Source organism: Hemicordylus capensis, chromosome 1 (assembly GCF_027244095.1).
Source record: "Hemicordylus capensis ecotype Gifberg chromosome 1, rHemCap1.1.pri, whole genome shotgun sequence".
Taxonomy (NCBI): domain Eukaryota; kingdom Metazoa; phylum Chordata; class Lepidosauria; order Squamata; family Cordylidae; genus Hemicordylus; species Hemicordylus capensis.
The window spans coordinates 37,065,583-37,089,208 of NC_069657.1; the positions used below are offsets into that span (position 1 = coordinate 37,065,583).

General features: G+C 41.7%; 1 protein-coding gene across 23 annotated transcripts in view; it reads left to right on the forward strand.

Annotated features, from left to right (window-relative positions):
- FOXN3 (forkhead box N3) overlaps nucleotides 1-23,626 on the forward strand; it is a 397,500-nt gene that overhangs the window by 294,961 nt on the left and 78,913 nt on the right. For all 23 annotated transcript variants that reach the window (XM_053258886.1, XM_053258818.1, XM_053258878.1 and 20 more), the window contains one exon: nucleotides 14,883-14,947. In XM_053258886.1, coding sequence (XP_053114861.1) covers nucleotides 14,883-14,947 — 65 coding nt within the window. The remainder of the gene's footprint in view (nucleotides 1-14,882; nucleotides 14,948-23,626) is intronic.

The window sequence follows — 23,626 nt, forward strand, 5'->3', positions numbered from 1 at the left end:
GACTACTGCTGGCTGTTGCTAGGTAACACCTAATTGTGATACTAACTGCCAGCAGCTGTCAGAAGAAATGGTAAATTCTTTTATCTTGTTAACAAAATTTACTAAAGCTACAGCAATACATAAATATTCATATTTAATTTAAAAATTATTACTGCAATATAGCATGCCTTCTTACCTGATTTTATATTAACATTTCCTTTTAGAACTTCGGCCTAAAAATCTCTGTAATTCTATTTCTAGTTAGTTCCCAGGTTAAGTATTAGCACATTTTGTATTGTATTTGAGGTCCATCTTCTGATTGCTGAGTGATATTCATTCATTCCTTTCTCTCACCCTTCCTCCAAGGAAGATGACACACAGTATATGGATGGAGTTCACCATCAGTGTTTCCTTTAAGGCATACGCACATGCCTGCACTCACAAGTTTACTGATGTCTGCTCAGTTAATTTTAGATCCCGCGCAGGCTGAATCAGGAAGGTCCCGTTCTGAATGCATTGCGCGCACACTGCCTTGATACTCCCGCCCCAAACACAACTCATTCTGCACCCAGATGGAAAAAAATTTAGGGAGAACACTATTCACCACCTGCCCACTTGGGTAGCTAGCACTGAGGAGGCCTGTGTTCTGCCCCCACCAGGCCATGGGCCCCCATGGTGGGTTCTCCTGTGGTGGCATGCACACACAAGACCTTGCCCATGTGCTTACCCATCAGTTTGCTACCACCGCTGTTTGCCAGCCCAGCAGAAATGGAAGGGTGGGAGCAGGAAGGGAAGGCAGATGGGCAGGCAGCATGTGCAAGGTTGTGGGAGTGACCGGAACAGGAGCTGCATGCCAGCTAGCCAGAGCGGGGAGGTGGAGGGGCCTATGTTCAAGGGACACCCTCAAACACCAATTGCTCCACCCCTGCCTACATCATCACAATGACCCTTTGAGATAACTTAGGTTGTGGTTGACTAGCCCAGGGTCACTGATTGAGCTTTATGGCCTGAGTGGGGAATCACTCCCAAATCTCTCCAGTCCAAGTCCAATACTCTAGTCACTACACCACACTGACCTTCAATTTATAAAAAACAGTTACACACACTATGAACTACAGTTTGCATTCTGCAAGTATGGCTACATTGCTGGTTGCCTTCCTGAATCCCCATCTCCCAATATGAGGCCAAATCAACCATGAGAGAAACGAACTCCCTGCAGCAATGTCTTCCATTCATGTGTGGCCGTGCTTATCTGTTCTGGCTGGTACTGGTTGGAAATCGAAAGAGCCCCATGCTGCATGTGCAGAAAACACTTTTGTGTACCTGACGTGTGTGTGTGAGAGAGACAGTATTTCCTTTCTGACTATGGCTCCTTGCACTATATCGTATGCTACTCCAAGGAATTCTTCAACCTTCAGGAGCAGCTTTTCAAGTGACTGCACTGGGAAGAGCTTGTAAAAGTTTTAGTGTGCATGCGGATCACAGTAAGGACATAAGAACAGCCCGGCTGGATCAGGCCCAAGGCCCATCTAGTCCAGCATCCTGTTTCGCACAGTGGCCCACCAGATGCTGCTGGAAGCCACAGACAGGAGCTGAGGGCATGCCCTCTCTCCTGCCATTACTCCCCTGCAACTGGTTCTCAGAGGCACCCTGCCCTTGAGGCTGGAGGTGGCCCACAGCCCTCTGACTAGTAGGCATTGATAGACCTCTCCTCCATGAAGTCATCCAAACCCCTCTTAAAGCCATCCAGGTTGTTGGCTGTCACCACATCCTGTGGCAGAGAGTTCCACAAGTGGATCACGCATTGTATGAAAAAGTACTTCCGTTTGTTGGTCCTAGACCTCCTGGCAATCAATTTCATGGAGTGACCCCTGGTTCTAGTGTTGTGTGAGAGGGAAAAGAATCTCTCTCTCTCCAGTATTGGGCCTTTTAGATTTCTGTCAGCCTGTGTGAGACTTCATGTTCCAAGGTTTGTACAATGTCCCATGTTTAGACTTTCTAGTCACTGGGGTATCTTGGACTGTGTGCACACCAGTTGTTTCTTTCATAGAAATGGCAAACAATCCTGATATCACCCTGATTTCAGTCAGTGAGCCTCTAGCGTCTTGCATTTTTTTTTTTTTTTAATTGCATTCTGCAAGCATAGATGCATGTTCCTGATTGCTGCAGGAAGTGTCCCCTTCTCCAAACCCAAAGCTGTTTGAAGCATATGAATGGGCAATAGAACTCTCACAGCCCAAAGTTCCTTCCCATGTGTTGATCTATGTCAGAACATGCTGCCCCCTATTATTTATGGATCAAGTGTTTTATTAAGACTGAAAACAAGACATTTTCATCTTTCTAGTAATGGACTACTGGGACCACTGTCTGTGTGTATCAGGCTTCAGCTTTCTTGATCATGTGGAAGTCCATAAAGATTTTGTTTTATAGTCCTGGGGCTACACATAAAGCTTCAGCATTCTGGAGTTTGGCTACCAAGAACGATTGTCTGATGTAGTTCTGCCTTTTGGGTGTGGGAAATGGTAACCTTTTTCCTGGTTGTTAGGATATGTGAGGACAGACTCTCATGTCTACTAGGGATTTTTTACAGCTGGGACTAACCTCTGTGTAGACATAGGAATGGTACAAATGAGGGAGATAGGCTTTCAATGCAAAATATACTTTTAATGAAGCACAATCAAAATATACTATCTGATTAGGGAATTAGCAAAACAAGCCATAAGAACATAAGAACAGCCCTGCTGGATCAGGCCCAAGGCCCATCTAGTCCAGCATCCTGTTTCGCACAGTGGCCCACCAGATGCCTCTGGGGAGTTCACAGGCAAGAGGTATGTGCATGTCTCTCTCCTGCTGTTGCTCCCCTGCAACTGGTATTGAGAGGCATCATGCCTCTGAGGCTGGAGGTGGCCCACAGCCCTCCGACTGGTAGCCATTGATAGACCTCTCCTCCATGAAGTTATCCAAACCCCTCTTAAAGCCATCCAGGTTGCTGGCTTTATATACCCCATCTATATGGGGAATTTGGTATACTACACTCACTTGCAAGATTATCAGTACAGAAAAGTAATGCATGCTGCAGCAATCCAAATTAATGAGGAAACCATAGAGTTCTGGGAGGTGCAACTCCTAGCGAGTCCTCTTGATGTTATTGCTTAACTGCTAACTTTGCCATGCTCTGTGGGGATTGTTCTGGAGACAGGGCTTGAGACTCTGGTTAATGCAATCAAGAGTAGGCAATCTCACTCATGCTTGGAAGGGGGAAATTGCTCTGACTGAGGGATAGTTTCTGTGATTACATTTAATTGATCTAGAATATTTTAGCATATTCCTTGCTGCAGCTGCAGCTAATGTCTTTCACAGTCTTCCCAGGTAATTGGTCTCTCAAAGACTTGTTCAGCCCTTTGTTATCAATCAAGGGAGAGGAGCAATGGGGCTCATCTTCTCCTACATGCCATTTAAAAAATGTCTTTTTCTCTTTGGCCTCTGGTAATGCCAGTTTGAACCTCCAGAGTTTTGGTTTCTTCCTGGGAGACTCTCAAGTGTGGTTTGGGCTGGAAAGGGGTTAAGCCTAACATGGTTAACCATGTTAGCCTCCTAAATTCTAGTGGCCTGGTCCAGCAAGGATAGAAATCGGTTTCATGATATGGATCTCCTCCAGAATTTGGCCTAGCATAAAACTTTGCACAGTACAGCAGGAGAGACACTTCAAATCTGGCGTTGTGTGCCTGGTGTCCTTTGCTGAATTGAGTCATGTGCCCACCAGGTGAAGAGATGTTTAGCACTTTCAGCTGTGGCAGTTACTATTTTGGACATGTGAAGAGGGAAATTATTTCTAGTGTTCAACTTGCCCTTCCACTACTCCTTACACGTGGTCACTGTTCTCAAAGCTGATGGCACCAACCATCTGTGCAACAGGGAGACCTTTGTATGCAGCCGTGTGTACTCAGCACATTATTGCAGGCAAAGATCTCTGGACCAGGGCCTGAGAGTGTTAGGACTCACATGTCTGATAACGATGACAAATATATCTATGAGAGGTGTGTGCTTTCCTAGCATGTACAGGTTTTTGAAGTTTAATCTTCAAATTAATGTTTCAAAAACTCTTTTGAGACATGTCCTCAGGATCTGAATGGAAGCAACAGATTTGCTCTACTTGCACAATCCTAGCTTGAATCTCTTGTTATACAATTATAAATTGTGCTTATGTGCAGAGAATTCGAAGAACTCTGGGTTAAGAGGGCCTTCCTGGAAAGGGGTTGGCTGTTCTTGGTAGCTCATTTTCCTCACCCCTCTAAGCCAGATAAAGACCTGTTTTGCATGAGTGTTTCCAATATAGTATTTACTTTTGCTTTCCCCCAGGATGACCTAGTCCACTACTCCACCCACTTAACTCACAAGCTGTTAACTCACAAAAGCCGTTTGGTTTCTGTGGAACTGAACATTCTTCCTGCTTCCTTAGAGTGACAAATCCCTGAAGTGCATGCATTGCCTGTCTAGTCTTGTGATCACAACCCCTTTGAGGTAAAAGTTGAAAACCTTTTGACAGTATGAGCAGTGGATGCACAGCCTGGACTACAATGGTGCGTTTCTCGTAAAATGGACAGCAAACTTAACTTGCAACTGCTACTTCAGTGACTTTCTTCTTAATCCCTGAATGTTGCATGAAAGTTACAAGTATCTCCATGAACAGAGTTACTCAGGTCACATCATCAGGCCCCTTTCTTTAACAAGGAACACATTTTGTGTAGTACTTTTAATTCTTTAGTTTCTCCTTAAGTAAATACACATTGATCTGAACATAATGACAGAACTTAAGTACCAAAAGAGTAACAGTGATGATTTGGCTCCATGTGGGATTAATATGTAAAAGAGAACTCCGTTCTCTAAATATTAACTTGGTATGTCACTTAAATGTTGCAAAGCCTGATTTTGGGGGTGAGTGAGTTTGTTTCTAAAAGCTTTCTTGTATAATTAATTCTGGTCGAGTGCAAAATGCATTTTTAGATGTAGGAAACATCTACAAGGGGTAAGGAAATATATTTCCTTCTCGTTTGAAGGACATAATTTCAAATTGATGTTTTTCCATCTTGATCTCTCTCTTTGCAGAGTTGTAGGTCCTGTGACTTTTGAATCTGTAGGATCAGATGTCTCATGGCACCAGGGAGGCCCTACAGATGCATTTAGCATCAGACATTCTTATGCTCTGCCCTCGTAGGCAGGGGTATGCATGTTCTGCCTGCATAAAATTATTATTCATTTCTTTCCAAACTGGGAGATATATATATGCATGCAGAAATAGTAATACAAATGTGTCGTTCTGTGCAAACCTACAGGATGCGTTTTCATGCCGAATGCAATATTTAATGTGCATGTGTGAATGAGAGAATTGTGTTAGTCCAATTGCATATGGAAGGGTCCTTGAGCTGTAGCTTGTGGAATCAACATACCTGCAGTAATATAATTACAACCTGTATCAGTGGAGGGTATGAAGACAGGTGAGTGTATGACTGAATCATCAATCTGTGTGCAAATTGGAGGTAATCAGATGATCGTTCTGTAAGAAGATGATGACTGTTTGTGTTTCCATCTATTTCCTCAACTGCAATTTATTCTGTCTATTAATATAGAGCAGAACAGGAGTGTGGCAGGTCGTAAACCTCACTTGATTAAACTTTCAGACCGCCCTCATGTCAGTGCAGCCAAGAAAATAGCTGATCAAGGCTACAGTCATCTATTGAATGAAACGTCTTTAGTTACTTGATTTAATACTGATACTGTTTATCAAGCCTGCAATTAAGTCAAAAGTTCTCCAATGTCAAAAGTTGTTTCCTAACCACAGTGATGTCAGATTTCCAGCACATGGTCTGAAGGCATCCAGTGCAGTAAACTTGAGGAAATGAAGTACATCTGGTCTGGTCAGTGTCGAAGTGATCTGCTAACTGGGCAAAGAGGCACCTTTTACCATGGTGATTCTCTTTATTTAGCAGGGGGAGAGTAACTGGCCCTATCCACCCCCAGCACAGTACTTCCAGTTACTGTTGCTGGTGTCTGTGTAAACTGCCTTGAGCCATTTTTGGAAGGGCGGTATAGAAATCAAATAATAATAATTATTATTATTATTATTATTATTATTATTATTATTATTATTATTTTACACAGTCAGACAGGTGTTATTGACTGGTTTGTTTTACCCAGACATCGAGTCCTTCCCAAGGACCTGGGATGCCAGAATTTTATTGTCAATGTTGTTGCTGTTGTATAGATATCATCGCAGAATATAGGCTGTTCCCAGTAAAGCTGCTTTTTGTAATTGGCTGATGGTGATTTCTGTGGCCCCTATGGTGTTGAGGTACTCTTCAAGGTCTTTTGGAGCTGCACCCAGGGCGCCAGTTACCACTGGGATTATTTTGGTCTTTTTCTGCCACAGCCTTTCAATTTAAATTTGTAGATCTTTGTATTTGGTGATTTTTTTCTATTTCTTTTTCTTCTATTCTGCTATCCCCTGGTATTGCTATGTCGATTATTTTGACTTGTTTTTCTTTCTTCTCGACTACAGTTATATCTGGTGTATTGTGTGGCAGATGTTTGTCTGTTTGTAGTCGGAAGTCCCATAATATTTTTACATTATCATTTTCTTCAACTTTTTCAATTTTATGGTCCCACCAATCTTTGACTACAGGTAGCTTGTATTTTTTGCAGATGTTCCAGTGTATCATCCCTGCTACTTTGTCATGCCTTTGTTTGTAGTCAGTCTGTGCGATCTTTTTACAACAGCTGATTAGGTGGTCCACGGTTTCATCTGCTTCTTTACAAAGGCGGCACTTGCTGTTTGTGGTGGATTTTTTTACTTTGGCTCTTATTGCATTTGTTCTTAGTGCCTGTTCTTGTGCAGCCAGTATTAAACCCTCTGTTTCTTTCTTCAAGTTGCCATTCTTAAGCCATTGCCAGGTCTTGGTGATGTCTGATTTTCCACTTATATTGTGCAAATATTGACCATGCAGTGGCTTATTTTTCCATTTTTCTGCTCGGTTCTTGACTTGTTCTTTCTTGTAGGCCTGCTTTGTTTCATTGGTGTTGAATAGTTTCTCGTTCTCGACCATTTGAAGTGCATCTTCTTCACCGTCCTTGATATGTTCTTCAAGGCCTCTTCTCTCCTCCTCTACTATTTGATGGACTTGCAGCATTCCTCTTCCACCTGAGCTGCGAGGGAGGTATAGCCTATAGACATCACTGCGGGGGTGCAGAGCATGATGGATAGTCATGATTTTCCTGGTCTTACGATCTAGCGTTTCTAGCTCTGCCTGGGTCCAGTCTATTATCCCTGTAGTGTGTCTGATAACATATAGCCCAGGTGTTTATGGCTTGTATGGTGTTCCTGGCATTGAGTTTGGACTTGAGGATTTTTCTAACTCTCCTGATGTATTCACTTCCCATTTTTCTTTTAACTTCAGTGTGTGCAATGTTATCAGCCTGGAGAATGCCCAGGTATTTGTAATGTTCTTTCTCTTCCAGGTTCTTGATCTTGCTTCTATTGGGCAGTTCTATTCCTTCTGTTTTTCTTATTTTTCCTCTTATCATTATTAATGCAGCACACTTGTCTAGTCCAAACTCCATTGCTGTATCACTACTGAATATACAGACAGTGTTTAGCAGTGATTCAATTTCTGACTGGGACTTTCCATACAACTTCAGATCGTCCATGTACAACAGATGGTTGATTTTACTTGATGTTTTAGGTGTTTGGTATCCGAGGCCTGTTTTGTTTAGTATTTGTGAAAGTGGGGTCATGGCGATTACAAACAACAGAGGGGATAGTGAGTCCCCTTGGAAAATGCCTCTTCTAATGCTAACCTGTCCAAGTGTCTCACCATTGATTGTTAACTGTGTACTCCATATGCTCATTGCTTTTTAAAATAAATATCTGAATGTTTTTGCTGACACCAGTTGTTTCTAAACATTTTAGTATCCATGTGTGAGGCAATGAATCGAAGGCTTTCTTGTAGTCAATCCATGCAACACTTAGATTGGTTTTTCTTCTCTTGCAATTTTCTAAAATCATTTTATCAATCAGCAGCTGGTCTTTTGTGCTATTATTATTATTATTATTATTAATAATAATAATAAGTGGGAAGTCCTGTATATGCTGTCTTGACTTCCAGCACGGAGGAGAGGTGGCTGCTGCTGCTGCTGCTGCTGCTGCTGCTACTACTACTACTATCATGGATAATTCTATACCACTCTTCAACCAAAGTTCTCAAAGCAGTTTACATAGAAAAGCAAATAATACGTAAATAAGGTTGGATATAAATCCAGTAATTTTTGTTAATTGGATGTTGCCATCCCAATTTGACTGAAGATCTAGCTACACTGGATGGTTTAGACAAACCGAGGAAAGTAAGTAGGAAAGAAGCAGTGGTTCCTGGTGAGTGCTCGCGCCTGCCGCTCGCTAGTACTTACACCCATTTCCGTGTCATCTGAAATTTGAAATATCAGTGGGAGAATGTTGGGACCCCTCAGTGAACCTGAAACTGGTAACCAACTTTTGAAGTTGGCTTGACAACATCAAGTGGCTGAGGGGTTCCACTGTTCTCCACCCAGCATTTCTAGCTTCAGGCATCATGGAAATGGGCAGAAGCACCAGTGAGCATCAGGAGTCATTTGCTGGGAACTGCCACTTTCTCCTCAATTTCCGCAAGTTGTCTGAGACGGCACATTGCTGATTTACCTTCAGGGTACAATATCAGAGGGACATCCAGTATAATTTTGAAAGCTCTTCTTCTTTTCCCAATTAAAAAGCACTTTGTGGGCAAATACTTCTCTTACTTTGATATAGTAGCCCAGATCTAGAGACCTTCATGTAAGTAACTGAGTAGTTCATCCTCTGTTGCACTAAAAGATCTCCCTACCAAAGAGGTGATCATCATCGTAGAAGCAGACAGTGCTGGTCACTTTTTGGGAATGGATGGGATTTAAATTCTCTCCTCCCCATGCGCACACACACACATTCAAACAAATTGATAATAGAAGTCAACAGTTAATATGTCTGGCAGTGCAGAAGTACTTCCAAATGTGGGTTCCTCCCTCCACCCGCATAGCACTCTTTTATATTTTTCTGCTGAATCAGAATGTTCAGATGTATTGGAGTCTGAAATAGAGTTTAGGAGCATCAATGATTTTGTTTTAACCATGATATATAGAGATAGAGATATAATTAATTAAATTTGTACACCGCCCCAAACTTTTGTCTCTGGGCAATTAACAATAGTTAAACAAGTTACAAACTTATACAAAAAACTTAAAACAATTTAACGATTTAAAAATAAACCAGAGATTAAAACCTAAAAAATTAGGAAGCTGAGAAAGCGTGGGCGAAAAGATGGGTTTTCAGGTGTTTTTTGAAAATTGCCAGAGATGGACACTGACTTTTGATAGTCAGATGTGACAGTTAACCTGGGTTGGGTGGATTTGCACATGATAGACCATGTCTTCCTGCTCCCTAGACTTGAGATTTGTTTTATATTTTAGCTTAATATTTTAATTGTGTCATTTTTATAGTCTTGTTTTTAATTTTTGTGTAAACCGCCTTGGGATTGTTTTAATGAAAGGCAGCATACAAATTTAACAATAAATAAATAAATAAAAGCTAGCATTACATCTGCTCAAAGCTGGTACATCGTTCAGCAAGGCCAGCTCAGCCACCAGGCATGGTGGTGTGAGCCACTTCAGGCAGCAGACTTTGGGCCAGTCAGTTCTCAGAGATGGCATGGCAACCCATCCAGCATGTGCTTGCAAATGCACACAAATGCACATACACCTTACCTCCCTCTAAGGTGTCCATGTGTGCACATGCTCACACATTTTTTGATGTCAGCTCAGTCAATTTTAGATCCCACTCATGTTGAATCAGGAAAGCCCCACTCTGAGTTCACACTGCCTTGCTACTGCTGCCCAGAACACAACTCATTCCGCACACAGATGAAAGAAGTTAGAGAGAACATTGCTAACCGCCAGTGGGAGGAGAGCTGGTCTTGTGGCAACAAGCATGAATTATCCCATTTGCTAAGCAGGGTCTGCCCTGCTTTGCATTTGAATGGGAGATTACATGTGTGAAGCACTGAAAGATATTCACCTCAGGGGATGAGGCAACTCTGGGAAGAGTACCTGCATGCTTGCTTGCAGAAGGTTCCAAGTTCCCTCCCTGGCATTCCCAAGATATGGAAAAGAGAGAGAGAGAGAGAGAGTCCTGCCTGTAATCTTGGAGAAGCCAGACAATACTGAGCTAGATGGACCAATGATCTGACTCAATAGAAGGCAGCTCCCTATGTTCGTATGTGGATGGCTTGCAGAGAAAGGATGGTAAAATAGCACCACACTGCTTTTCCTCTTCCCTTCCTAAAGAGGAAAGGAAGAGATTTGAATGAAGGAAGGATTTAGGAATTAGAATTAGGAATTAGGATTGTGATTTTAATAGGAAAAAGGCGGGAGGAAAGGGAGGGAAAGACATTTGGTACTCTGCTTCAGGCAGCAAAATGTCATTACTAGCAACACAATATTTAGCCAATTTGAAATAACAAGGCAAACTGTTTTGGTTCTGGTATAAAGTGCAAAATGCTGGTGTTGTCTAGTTTATTTCTTGTTTACTTTGCAAAGTACTGCAAAAGTTTGGGAAGCAGTAAATGGGTTTCTGTGAGCAATTTAATTTGACATAACTTAACCTAAATCTTCAGCACCATCAAATGGAACTGATGTGGAGCCAAAAGCCTTGCTGAGTTTGTGTGAGTGAGTGTGCGTGTGTGTAATCCCATGGAAGTGCAGTCAGCATGGTGAGCCTGATGTCACGTGGAAGCTGTTGCTACATTCTTGGTCACTGGGCCATGTCATATGCTGTCATTGTCCTGCTCAGTCAAAAACTATCTACTACGCTTTGGATACAATGAAAGGAAAGGCTTGCTTTGAATGTAGCATTAAGGGACTGATTTTTAAAACTCAAATTGCACGAAAGCATCTCAGGTGGGCAAAAATGTACTTGGATGTACTTCTCTCCCCCCCCTTTAAAAAAAATTATGGAATCTTTGACTTGCCCCCACCAAGCTTTTTGCTAAGTTGCTTACAACTTTTACTTTTTGTTGTTCAATTCTCAGATCTTGATTTTCTTGTTATAAGACAATGATAGAAATCAAATTAACATTGACTTCTGTGTTTTGCATTGCAAGTATTTAAAGCTGAAGCTATCTTTGTTTCCTGAGTTGAAGAAATAACTCTGTTGTATGTACTGACCATGTCACATGATCCTCTTTCTTGGGCGCTTTCATAAGGTTAAGGTGTTGCAACTTAAGTTCTGTGGTCCATAAGGATATGAGGCATATCAAGTTTCAATCTCACCTAGTGATGCAGTGGTGTGTCTGCCACCATTATTGAGGTTAATTCTCCTTTCCTAAAAAATATGTAATTAACGTGACACATCACGAATGAAAGATGTCAAACATCTTGACATCTCAGGTTCCATCTGGCGGCATGATATACGGTAAAACATTTATAGGTCATTCACAGGCAGTGTTCTGCATTTGCTTAGTCTCCATCTCTACAGGTTTTTCAGCCTGTTGGAATCCACTTGTGTTTAATTCCGCCATTGTGATGCAAGAAAAAACAAGCTGTTCTAGTAAGAACTCATCTGCCGACTTTCCTTTCACTATCCCTATAACTGGACTCAGTTTGGTTCAAATTGGTAAGGTGGTCCATAAGTTAGCCCTGTTGTGCCTCAAACACTCACGTGTCCACCATTTCTGATCAGGGTGGATGACACCACACCAGGGTTTCTCAAACACCGGTCCGCAGACCTGGTTCACAAGGCATTGGGTACTGGTCCGTGAGGCATCACTAATAAAAATCCCCCCCACCCCCCAAAAAAACCAACTTTGGGCCGGCAGGGGCCACCAGGAGCTTTCTGGAGCTCATTTCCAGGCAGCCCTTGCTGCTGGATAACGTTCATTTCACTTCTTCCAGCAGCGAGGGCTGCCTGGAAATGAGCTCCAGAGAGCTGCCCAAAATTGTTTTTGGGGGGGTGCCTGGGGGTGGAGTTGGGGGCAAAGGGAGCGACTCCTTTACTAACTGCTGGTCCAGGAAACTGCACATGAATAATGTACCGGTCCATGACTCCAAAAATGTTGAGAAACACTGGACTGCACCATTGAGGTGTCCCTGTGTCCACTCTCTACAATATTACCTATTTTGATCAAATCGGTTAGACAGTCCATGAGTTTGCTTACTTGCTCCTCAAATGTTCACGTGTCCGTCATCTTGGATTGGGGTGGATGACATCACCACAAAGCATGCCATTGGAGCATCCCTATGTGTCCCTACAGCTGTAGCAAATTTGGTTCAGATCAGTTAGGTAGTACACAAGTTAGCCCTCTTGAGCTTCAAATGTTTATGTGTCTGCCATCTTGAATCGGGGTGGGTAACTTCATCACAAACTACACCATTGAGGTGTGCCTATGTGTCCCTACAACTGTACCTGATCTTCATATTGTTCAGGGCATTGCAAAGTAGATAGCAGGGAGACACACACACAGATACACACACACGGAATGCTGGGTGACCTCATAAACCACTGAAAAGTAGGCTAAAAACCTTTTGATTATAATGCGGGGTCAACCACTAGAGGGCACTGCTGGGCCACACTGTGGTTTTAGCTGGTTTGACTGATTTCCCTTGAGCCTTGCTCTGGTCACTCCAGGTAAAGTTATCAGTGTTTAGGTGAGGATTAAAAGTGTCTTGCCAAGCGTAGGACCAGCAGGGAGAAGGTGAAAGAGCAAGGCAAAGGAGGAGTCAGTGCTTTCATTGGCTCTCAGACTGAGACAGCCCTACTAAGCTATTTCCTATACATTGATTCTAAATAGGTTGTACTAGCTGTTCTCTGCTTACATGATCAGCATGGCTTCTAGTTCATCTAATAACATAGACTAAGTCATACATCTAGAGTTGCATACACCAATGGGAAGTCTAGTATTTACCTGGCTTGCTACTTGCATGCATACTAAACCCATGATGCTGTTGAGGCAGCACAGGCCAGGTTGCAGCTATATCACTGGTACAGCAATTGAGTTTTCCTGGATTACTTCACAATCCTTCTTTCCTTGGGTTTCTATTAAAGTATACATAATGGTTGTGTCTATAGAAACATGAGCTCTCCTTTAGTTTAAAAGAGAATATTTGACTGTAGAAGTATTGATATGTTGGAAAACGTTCAATGGAAATAATAAAGTAATAGGGCAGAGCAACTAAAGGTGTGATCCATTGGCTTCGCTGTAGCTGTTTACATGGTTTCAGCTTGCCATAGATGATAAAGATTAAAGCCATGTCTTCACAGCTGGGATAGCATAACAGTAAGTGCATGTGTGATCAGCAGAGAGGTCCACCATCCATGTCACAGTTACTTCTAGGACAGCCAGCATAGCGTAGTGGTAACTCACTGGGTGACTCTGGGCCAGTCATGTATTCTCAGCCTAACTTACCTCACAGGGTTGTTGTGAGGATAAAAATAACCATGTACACTCTTCTGAGCTCCTTAGAAGAAGAGTAGGATATAAATGTAATAAATAAATAAATTTGTCCCATAGCTGGCATTCTACCCTAATTTGGAATACCCTACTTACCTGCATCACAGGATGCTTTTTAGGATTGTTAGAGGATGTATGTGAACCGCTATGGACCCTTGGGGAAAGTGCTGTATAAATACTAATTGTGATGCATCCACCACTTACATTGGACAAAATAGTGGGTTATTTTAGCATTTGGAATTCATGTTGCTGAATTGCTGGTCAGTCTTTTTCTTCTTGAAGTTGTACTTTCAGCGCTGTGGCTTCAGATCTTGTGTATTCTGCATTGTATATAAACCTAGAATTCTATAAGAATTAGGGAAATTGTATTAAAATCCAACTTTTATGTATTACTGTATAATACTCTATGGTGTACTTGGATTTGTATATTGGGCCTTGTGTTCTTACAAGGCCTGAGTTAAGAGGATTCTCTGAGAAAGTTCTCCCTAGTCTAGCAGGTAATATATTTCAAAAGGAAAACCAGGGAAGCTGGTCAAGACAGCCCATAGAGAGGGAACGCCAGAAATGCAGAAAGTCAGATAAATGGTTGCGTTCAGCTGAGAGGGACTCCTGCATAGTAGTGGTTTTAAAGAAGCAGGGGACACATAGGTTGGCATGGAAGTCTAACGAACAATGGGAAAGTGGTCAGGGAATCGCTTAGGACTGATCTCTGTATGAACCAGTCTCTGGGCAGAAGGTTTTCTGTTCTCACAAATATCAGGCCAAATGTGTGATTTGGCCTGACATCTGTGAGCCTGATCCTCCCAAAATGGGTGGAGCAGCAACAAAATGGAACTGACAGATTGCACAACACTTGCCCTAAGAAGATGATCACACTACAAAACAGCATCTGGTTGGGGACCAGTCTATACAAGCAGCCAATGCTTTCTTTAGCCAATAGTCTGTAAAATGGGAAATATAGATCAGTCTTAAAGCTGGTAAGAACGTAAATTGTGTGTGTGCTTCCAGTAGATTCTTGTAATCTTAATGTATTCTTCGCTACACAATGAATTTAGTAAATCTTTGTGCTGGAGAAATATTTTTGTTCCTAACATCCTCTGACCTCCTTTAAATGTGTGTTGGCTGACATCGAGCTCAGTTTTCATGTGAATAGAATGTGGTTGTTTAAATAATTATATTTTATGAAGAAGAAAGACCTAATCTTCAGACGCAAAATGTTATGTTCCCAACATGTCAAAACTGATGCCATGCTTTAAAAAGGGAGCTTGTGTAACTATGGTGATTTGCAAATTACTTAATCTAAATGAGATTTTCTTTACACTTTTTTTTTTAATTTACCTTTAGCACATCAGGTCCACCTATTTGGCCAGGAAGCACCTTTTTCAAGAGAAACGGAGCCCTTCTGCAAGGTAGGTCATAAATTGCATTTTAATTCCCTCTGGATCTCCCCCCCCCGCCCATTAATTGTCTTGACAATTGCCATAATTTTCTCAAGCTTTCTGGAAAGAAGCTCTGACTGACTTTTCTTTATTTTTTTAAACTCTGCTCAAGTTTGTATATAACATACTCATGATGAGCTCAACACATTTATCACAAAAAGTTCTATATGCTGTAAAGATGCCTCTTTTTCCTCCAATCTCAAACCCCATGCTATTGATTTTGCTTCCTTCCTTTTATAGCAAAGTCAACGGAACTGATGCAGAACATGTTCCACTAACTTTCTGTTTGTGTTGATGAAGAAAATAGCTTTGCTTCTTGTTGTGCCACTGCCAACATCCCTCTTAAAGTAATTCTGTGCCAGCCCTGTAGCAGGGGAAACTGACAGGTGTTGGGTTAATATAAAAGACTAGGAGTTTCACCTTTTTAAATGTGGTTATTTTCTGAATCTGTTTTCCTCCTTCCAGTACTGAAGATGAGATTTTTGTGGTTAAGAAATAAAAACCTTTCAGGGTTTCTCCCCCTGCCCCTCATGTATCTCTTATGTTTTGCTGGATGTAATCTTGTCTAGAATATTATGCATGTGTAACTTGGAAATTGCATCTGATGCAGCTTGAAGGTGTTTTCATACTCTTTGTGTACATGCCAGACTCTGCACCTTGATTGTATTCAGACTTGGGACATATTCTTTGGTTATAAAACCAATGGTTATCTTCTGTGCCTTCAGACTTTGAGTCCACAAATCAAGATGAGATCTGACTGTCTAAATTTTGGGAGGCAGTACTTGTGTGACACACAACCAAAGTCTAAATATCGTTCAACTTTGGCTATTGCTTTGTTCGTGTTAAGGAAGGCTATTGAGTCTCTTTCTAAATAAGTGGATATATTTGCCTCTTATTTTTTTTAATATAGAACACATTAACTAAAACTGTGTATAAGGTTTTAGTTCTAAATTGCAAGTACTTTAGAGAGATAATGATGCTTAAATGAATTGAGGTAAAAAAAAAGTTGATTTACCTATCAGATACACAAAACAGCATTCAGAATGGGAAAACGACTGTGTTCTAAACAAACAAGCACTTTTTGGGTATATAAGTTACATTAGTCATGATTCCAGAGACCAAAATGAAATTACCATAGGGGCATTCCTCATAGTCTTTGTAGTGTGGATATAGAGTGAGTAATATCTGTAGGAACCACCTGATGGCCCAGCGGGGAAATGACTTGATTAGCAAGCCAGAGGCTGCCAGTTTGAATCCCCACTGGTATGTTTCCCAGACTATGGGAAACACCTATATTGGGCAGCAGCGATATAGGAAGATGCTGAAAGGCATCATCTCATACTGCGCAGGACTGAAGATGGCAATGGTAAACTCCTCCTCTATTCTACCAAAGACAACCACAGGGCTCTGTGGTTGCCAGGAGTCAACACCGACTCGACGGCACACTTTACCTTTAATATCTGTAGGACCATCTGTTGTTGGCAGTGACGGCTTTATAGAGTGACTGCTTTTAATTTAGCTGTCTGTATCAAAATTCTCCCTTTGGTGCAACAAATAAGGGCAGGAAAAAAAAAAAAACCCATGCTCATATTGGATCTTATTGTGGCACTCTTATTTGAGCTCTGTTGCTCTTCATGATGCATCCAGAGAATTTTATGGTAGGGGCTGATTATGAAAAGTGGGGGCAAAGCCCTTGCTTCTTCCAGAGTAAAAAAAATGCCATATAGAAAACTTTTATATAGTCAGTTGTCTTGTCTTGGGTACTTGTCACTGAATGAGGTACATCAGTATTTTCTAGGAATGTGGCAGAATGACGGGGGCCTTTTAAAAAAAAACAGATTAAAATTAAAATGTGGAAAGCTTTCAAGTCTTTTAAGTGGCTTTTCTTGGAATGTCAGTATGACTGATAATGCATATTTGAAAAGTAGGTGTATTATCTCTTACTGCATAGCTGGTGCAACATACAACTACACACTCACACACCTATAAAAATGTCAGAATTGCAGAAGATGTATAGATCTAAGTTTCCAGATATTTATCAAAGAGAATTATTGACAGAATATTAAATAGCCACCTGATGGCATCATCATCATCATCATCATCATTGTAAGGTCACGATGAAAAGCCCAGTATGCTTTTCTTTAACATGTTAATGAAAATGAAGTATTCAAAGATAAGTTGTGAGTGCTAGTTTTCTGATTAAACCTTTTGCCAAGCGGTGCTGATAGGTTTCTGCTTGAAGGGTGTTAAGGGTCTTGTTGTCCAAGTCCTGTCATTAGCAGAGATCCCTAGACTTAAATATCTCAAAGATTTATGAAGAGTGTAGGTGTGTGTTTGTAGTACAGTTTGCAATTAAATGAATGTGAATTGTATAAGAAATGAAACTCATTTGTTGGTTGCCCAACGTATTTCCCATCTAGGTAGGGAAAAGGAAGGGAAAGCACAGCATGAATAGGACAAGTCTAACCTCAGTTAGTGCTACCTTTTTGTTTCTTGTTAATTAGGGGAAATCCTCCTATTAAACAGTGTGCCTTAGGAGACTTTCTGACACAGTAACCTTCTCGACATATGGATCAGTGTGAAAATGTGAAAAAGGTACAGAACATGGGATAGGAGACCAAAGAACATAGAATGGCTCCAAATTATAGTACATTGAAATAACCACATATATAGGACAAGGCATTTTAATAGGTCAGTATTTTAAGGCCACAAGTGATGGTGCTGGCATTTCTATTACACAGTGGGACATTTTAAATACCAAAGACATTGCCCTTGTTGCCTGTGTCTCTTATTTAAAAATATATCCACCTCTGAATGTCTAACTGTTACCACTGACAGACTGTTTATCCAGTGGTTCTGAAAATGACTATTCAGGTAAGAAACCACCGAATTCCTATTGAGTGACTTTCTCAGCAAGACTGTTGCAACTAAAATTGATGTTTGATTGGAACAAATGACCAATTCACTTGTGTCTTTAGACAAGTTAGCTAAAATAATTAGGACAGATATTGCATCTCTTTGTAGCATTTGTGAAACGGAAATGTAATAATGTTTTCATTTTGTTTACAATTATAATGTCTGCCATTAAATTTGTGCATAGGTATAGAGGTGTTTGATTTTTTAAAAAGCCTTTGTTTGACTTTCTCTGGTTGTCTTCCTCTTCTGTCCTTCAGTTGATTTCACCCATAAACTGTAACGGCAGTTTTATTCTCCATTTCAAAATGCAAATCTATAGAAGCAGAATTGTGTTCTTTTGGTTACATGACATAGAAATATTTTAATTCTGTACTTTTAACAGGCATTCATGGCCTTAGCTATCTATATATTTCTCTAAGGTGTACCCATTGCTAATCCCACGCATGGCAGCTCTCGTGAGAGTTCGTGAGTGAGCTGTTGGCAGGGTGAGATGAAAGTGGCAGTGCCGGCAGACAGGGAAAGATGTCAGGGGGGAGAAAGCGGCAGTGGCAGGCAGGCAGGGAAGAAAATGGTGACGTGGGCAGGAAGGGAGGGAGGGAAAGAAAATGGTGGCGGGCGGGCAGAGAACTAGAGGCTCAGAGGCTCTGTACCCGCCCCAGCTAGTTACTTTTAAATCATTAAATGTGCAAAGATAGTCAAGGAAGAATGCCATTGAAACAGCCAATGTGCAGTCCTAAAACTTCATATAAATTGTTTTGGATCCTTGCAGTACTATCCTTGTAGGCTATCCTTTAGATATTTTAACTTTTACTAGTAAACGGAGCAATATTACCTTCTTCTACTAATGCCGCAGCAGGGAAATGGCTTGACTACCAAGCCAGAGGTTGCTGGTTCGGATCCCCGCTGGTATGTTTCCTAGACTATGGGAAACACCTATATCGGGCAGGAGCGATATAGGAAGATGCTGAAAGGCATCATCTCATACTACGTGGGATATGGCAATGGCAAACCTGTCCTGTATTCTACAAAAAACCAAAACAAAACCCACAAGGCTCTGTGGTCTCCAGGAGTCGACACTGACTCAACGGCACACTTTACTTTTACCATTTCTGTAGCATTTTAGCATTAGCAGTTGTTGAACAGCACATATACATGACAGAAGGACCTACAAGCGAAGTGCTACTTCACAAAATGGGCATTTACTATATCAATATCACTTTGATGTAGGAAATTGCATTCACTCGGTAGGTGCACCACCCCATCATAGCAGCATGTTTTTGTTTTTGTTGCTGTGGAGTGTGGCTTCTGAGCTACATTCACATGTGACAAAATAGACATGTGGGCTTGTCATTTGGTGATGATGATGTTACTGACAATTTCCTTTTGGTTTGCGGAAGGGTCCGTAGCTCAGTGGCAGAGTATCTGCTCCACATGCAGAAGGTCCCATGCTTACTACTTGTCATTCCAGGTAGGAGTGGGAGAGGCTCCTGCCTGAAACTTTGGAGAGCCACTGCCCGTCAGTGTAGACAATACTGAGCTAGAGGGACCAGTGGTCTGACTCAGTATAAGGTGGTTTCCTATGTTCCTGTGAGGTAAATGTGACTGAGTGCAGTTCTCTACATGAAATTGGAATGTAAAACATTTTGTCTTGGGTAAACTGTGGCCCTTAATAAGATGGGGCAAAAGTGCAGGCAGAGATCATGGCAAAACTAGAACAGCCCTGCTGGATCAGGCCAAAGGCTCATCTAGTCCAGCATCCTGTTTCTCACATTGGCCCACCAGATGCCTCTGAGAAGCCCACAGGCAAGAGAGGTTCTGCTGTTGTTTTCCTGCAACAGGTATTCAGAAGCATTTTGCTTCTGAGGCTAGAGGTGGCCTATAGCTGCCAAACTAGTAGCCATTGATAGACCTGTCATATATCCTAGCCCCTTTTAAAGACATACAAGGTAGTGGCCATCACCACATCTCATGGCAGAGAATTCCAGAGATTAATTATGTGCTGTGTGAAAAAGTACTTCCTTTTGTTGGTCCTAAATTTCCTGGCCTTCAGTTTCATGGGATGACCCCTGGTTCTAGTATTGTGAGAGAGGGAGAAAAATTTCTTTCTGGCCACTCTCTCTTTACTCCGTGCATAATGTTATAGACCTCTATCATGTCTCCCCATAGTCACCTCTTTTCCAAACTAAAAAACCTTTTGCTTCATAAAAGTAGCTTTACCTCATAAGAAAGGTACTCCAGGCTCCTGATAATATTGGTTGCTCTCTTCTGCACCTTTTCCAATTCTACAGTGTCCTCAAGGTATGATTACCAGAACTGTACTCAGTACTCCAAATGTGCCTCACCATAGATTTGTATAAGGGCATTATAATATTAACATTTTTGTTTTCAGTCCCCTTCCTAATGATCCCTAGCATGGAATTTGCCTTTCTCACAGATGCCGCACAATGAGTTGACATTTTCAAGTGTCCACCATGATTCCAAGATCTCTCTCCTGGTCAGTCACTTACAGTTCAGACCCCATCAGTGTATATGTGCACTTTACACTTGCTTACTTTGAACCACATATGTCATTTTGTTGCCCATTCACCCGGTTTGGAGAGATCATTTTAGAGCTCCTCACAGTCTGTTTTGGATTTCACTACCCTAAATAGTTTGGTGTCATCTGCAAATTTGGCCACTTCTCTGCTTACCCCAACTTCTAGATCATTTATGAATAAGTTAAAGAGCACTGGTCCCAATACCGATCCCTGGGGGACCCCACATTTCCCTCCATTGTGAAAACTGTCCATTTATTCCTACCCTCTGTTTACTGCCCTTTGACTAGTTACCAATCCATACATGAGCCTATATCCTTATTTCATGACTGCTAAGTTTACTCAAGAGCCTTCGATGGGGAACTTTGTCAAAAGCTTTTTGGAAGTCCAAGTATACTCTTGTCAACTGGATCACCTTTATCTACATGCCTGTTGACACTCTCAGAGAACTCCGAAAGGTTAGTAAAGGAAGACTTGCCCTTGCCAGAAGCCATGCTGGTTCTCCTTCAACAAGGCATGTGCTGTATGTTTAACAATTTTCTCCTTGAGTATGCTTTCCATCAATTTACCCAGCACCAAAGTTAAGTTCCATGCTTTCTGGAGTGATATGACCCTCCTGACTTTCTCTTTAAGCCTCCTTTTTACCAATCCCCTATCCCCCCTGCCCCCAAAGGTCAAGATACCTATGTTGGATTTCCTTGGCAATGCTCTACTCACATATAAGCTGAATTTGATCACACTATAATCACTGTTCCCCAATAGTTCTGCAACTCTGACATCTTGCACTAGGTCCTAGTCACCACTCAGGATTAAGTCCAGTTCCTCCTTCTCTCTGGTTGTTCTGCAGCCACCTGTTCTAAGGCACAGTCTATGCGAGGGTAATTGAAATCACCCAAAATGACAGCTGTGTCTCTGTTTGATGCCTCTCTGATTTGTTTCTCCAACACCCAGTCACTCTCATTGTTTTGATCCAGAGGGTGATAGCATGTCTCTAGTAACACATTTCCTTTCAGTCTCCGTATTGTCACCCATAATGATTTTGTGGAGGACTCTGGTCCTCCTAGGTTTTCTAGCTTGTTGGATTCTCTCACTGTACTTTCTGTAAAGTTTTTATCCAGGAATAATAGTGTCCTACTGGCTCTTACTGTTTCACCAGGTTGTTGTTGTTATTTACAATTATATCCCACTCTTCCTCCAAGGAGCCCAGAGCGGTGTACTACATGCTTAGGTTTCTCCTCACAACAACCCTGTGAAGTAGGTTAGGCTGAGAGAGAAGTGACTGGCCCAGAGTCACCCAGCAAATCTCATGGCTGAATGGGGATTTGAACTCGGGTCTCCCCGGTCCTAGTCCAGCACTCTAACCACTACACTACGCTGGCAGGTTCCAGTTATGCCCACCATGTCTATGTTTTCATTAGCAACCAAGCACCCCAACTTGGATGCCCTTCCTCTCAGAGGCTAATATTCATGTTAGCGTTGGTTGTGCTATCGAGTCAGTGTAGACTCCTGGCGACCACAGAGCCATGTGGTTTTCTTGGTAGAATACAGGAGGGGTTTACCATTGCCATCTCCTGCACAGTTTGAGATGATGCCTTTCAGCACCTTCCTATATCTCTGCTGCCCAATCTAGGTGTTTCCCATACCAGCGGGGATTCAAACCAAGAGTCCCCTGCTCTCTAGGCAGGTTACTTCCCCGCTTCACCATTAGGTAGCACATAGTAGTGTACTATTTTATCATCAAAAGAACCCTGTGATGTAGGGTAGGCTGAGTGATAGGGATTGGTGCAATTTCATCCAGTTTCTTGGCTATGTGAAGATTCCTGCAGAGTCTTTGCAGATGCACTTGTTCTGTCTAGTGGATTATAAGCAGTGAACTTGTTGCTGTCTGTGCTGTGATCCATGGAGATCGCCTGTGCACATCAATTTTACGGGGAATCATGCAGGACTTCTTGTTAACTCTGAAAAGCTGGACTGCGGTGGTTGGATATTCCTATACAATTATGCCTTGGAGGACAAAGATGTGGTGTTTACTGTGAGGCATGATAACTTTTAGTAGAGGAACTTGAATTCACTGGAGAAGGAATAGATGATGGAACAGAAGGATGGATTACTCGATATATAGCTGCAGAATGTATCAGAAATTCTGTATCGGTACTAAAGACGAGAATGCAATACACTGATGCAGCCAGTGTTGCTTCTTGTATGTCCTGGATCTAGGTTGTTTTTGAACTAGTTCTGTCCAGGAGATAATATAGCTACTTTCAGTGCAAGGCAAAACATTCTACTAATTTCAAAACAAAGCCTGAATGTGTGTTTGTGTATTTACATTCACTCATAAATGACTCAGGGCAAAGTTTACTGTCTTAGTTTACTTTGCCTTGACAACTGATGGGAGTGGTCCAGTACTTCAGGGCAGGTCAGGGTGCATTGCAAACATTAGGTAGGGATGTGTTTGTGCTGTAGTTTGCCTGAAGCCAGAGCTTCTGTGTGAAGAGTTCAGCAGAAAAACACTTGCTTTGCTGAAACACATTCTGAAAAATAGCTTTGCTGATGACAACATTGTTCTTGGCAAATCCTTGCCCAGCCCCTTAGATGTAGTAATCTAAAGGGGACACTTGAAAGCAAACACAAATATATGCTTAGATCGTGGGAAAAGTGAGCAGTACGATGTCTATAGAAATCTGAAATGATTTATGTAACTGATTGATTGCTGTGGCTGTGTTTGGGCTTAAAGATGAGGGGAGCCCTCAAACAAGTCAACTGGGCTTGTTAAACTCCTTTTCTAAGGAGTTTATGCTTTTCACTTATGCTTGTTTTTAAAGTGGTGTGTGATTTATAACTACATCTGTGGTGTGCCCTTTTATTAGATAATGGGTGCTATTAAAAATTGGCTGTAAATGACCTTTGTAGTTGACTGCTTCGTCTTTCAGCTTTCTGATGATGGCCGTGACATGAAGAAAATGGTGCTGATTGTTCAAGTACCCACATGGCACATGTTCACTGTTTGTTTGCTCAACGCAGATCACCTCTAAATATTTTTCTGAGATCTTGTTGATTGAGTTTTTGGTGTGATTCTTATATATGTAAACCAGAGTTGCCCAAACTCATCATAACGGCAAAAGAGTTATTTCATTGACTATCACTGGGGGCATGCTTCACTATTACACTTTCTAAATGATTATATAATAACCTTTCCAGC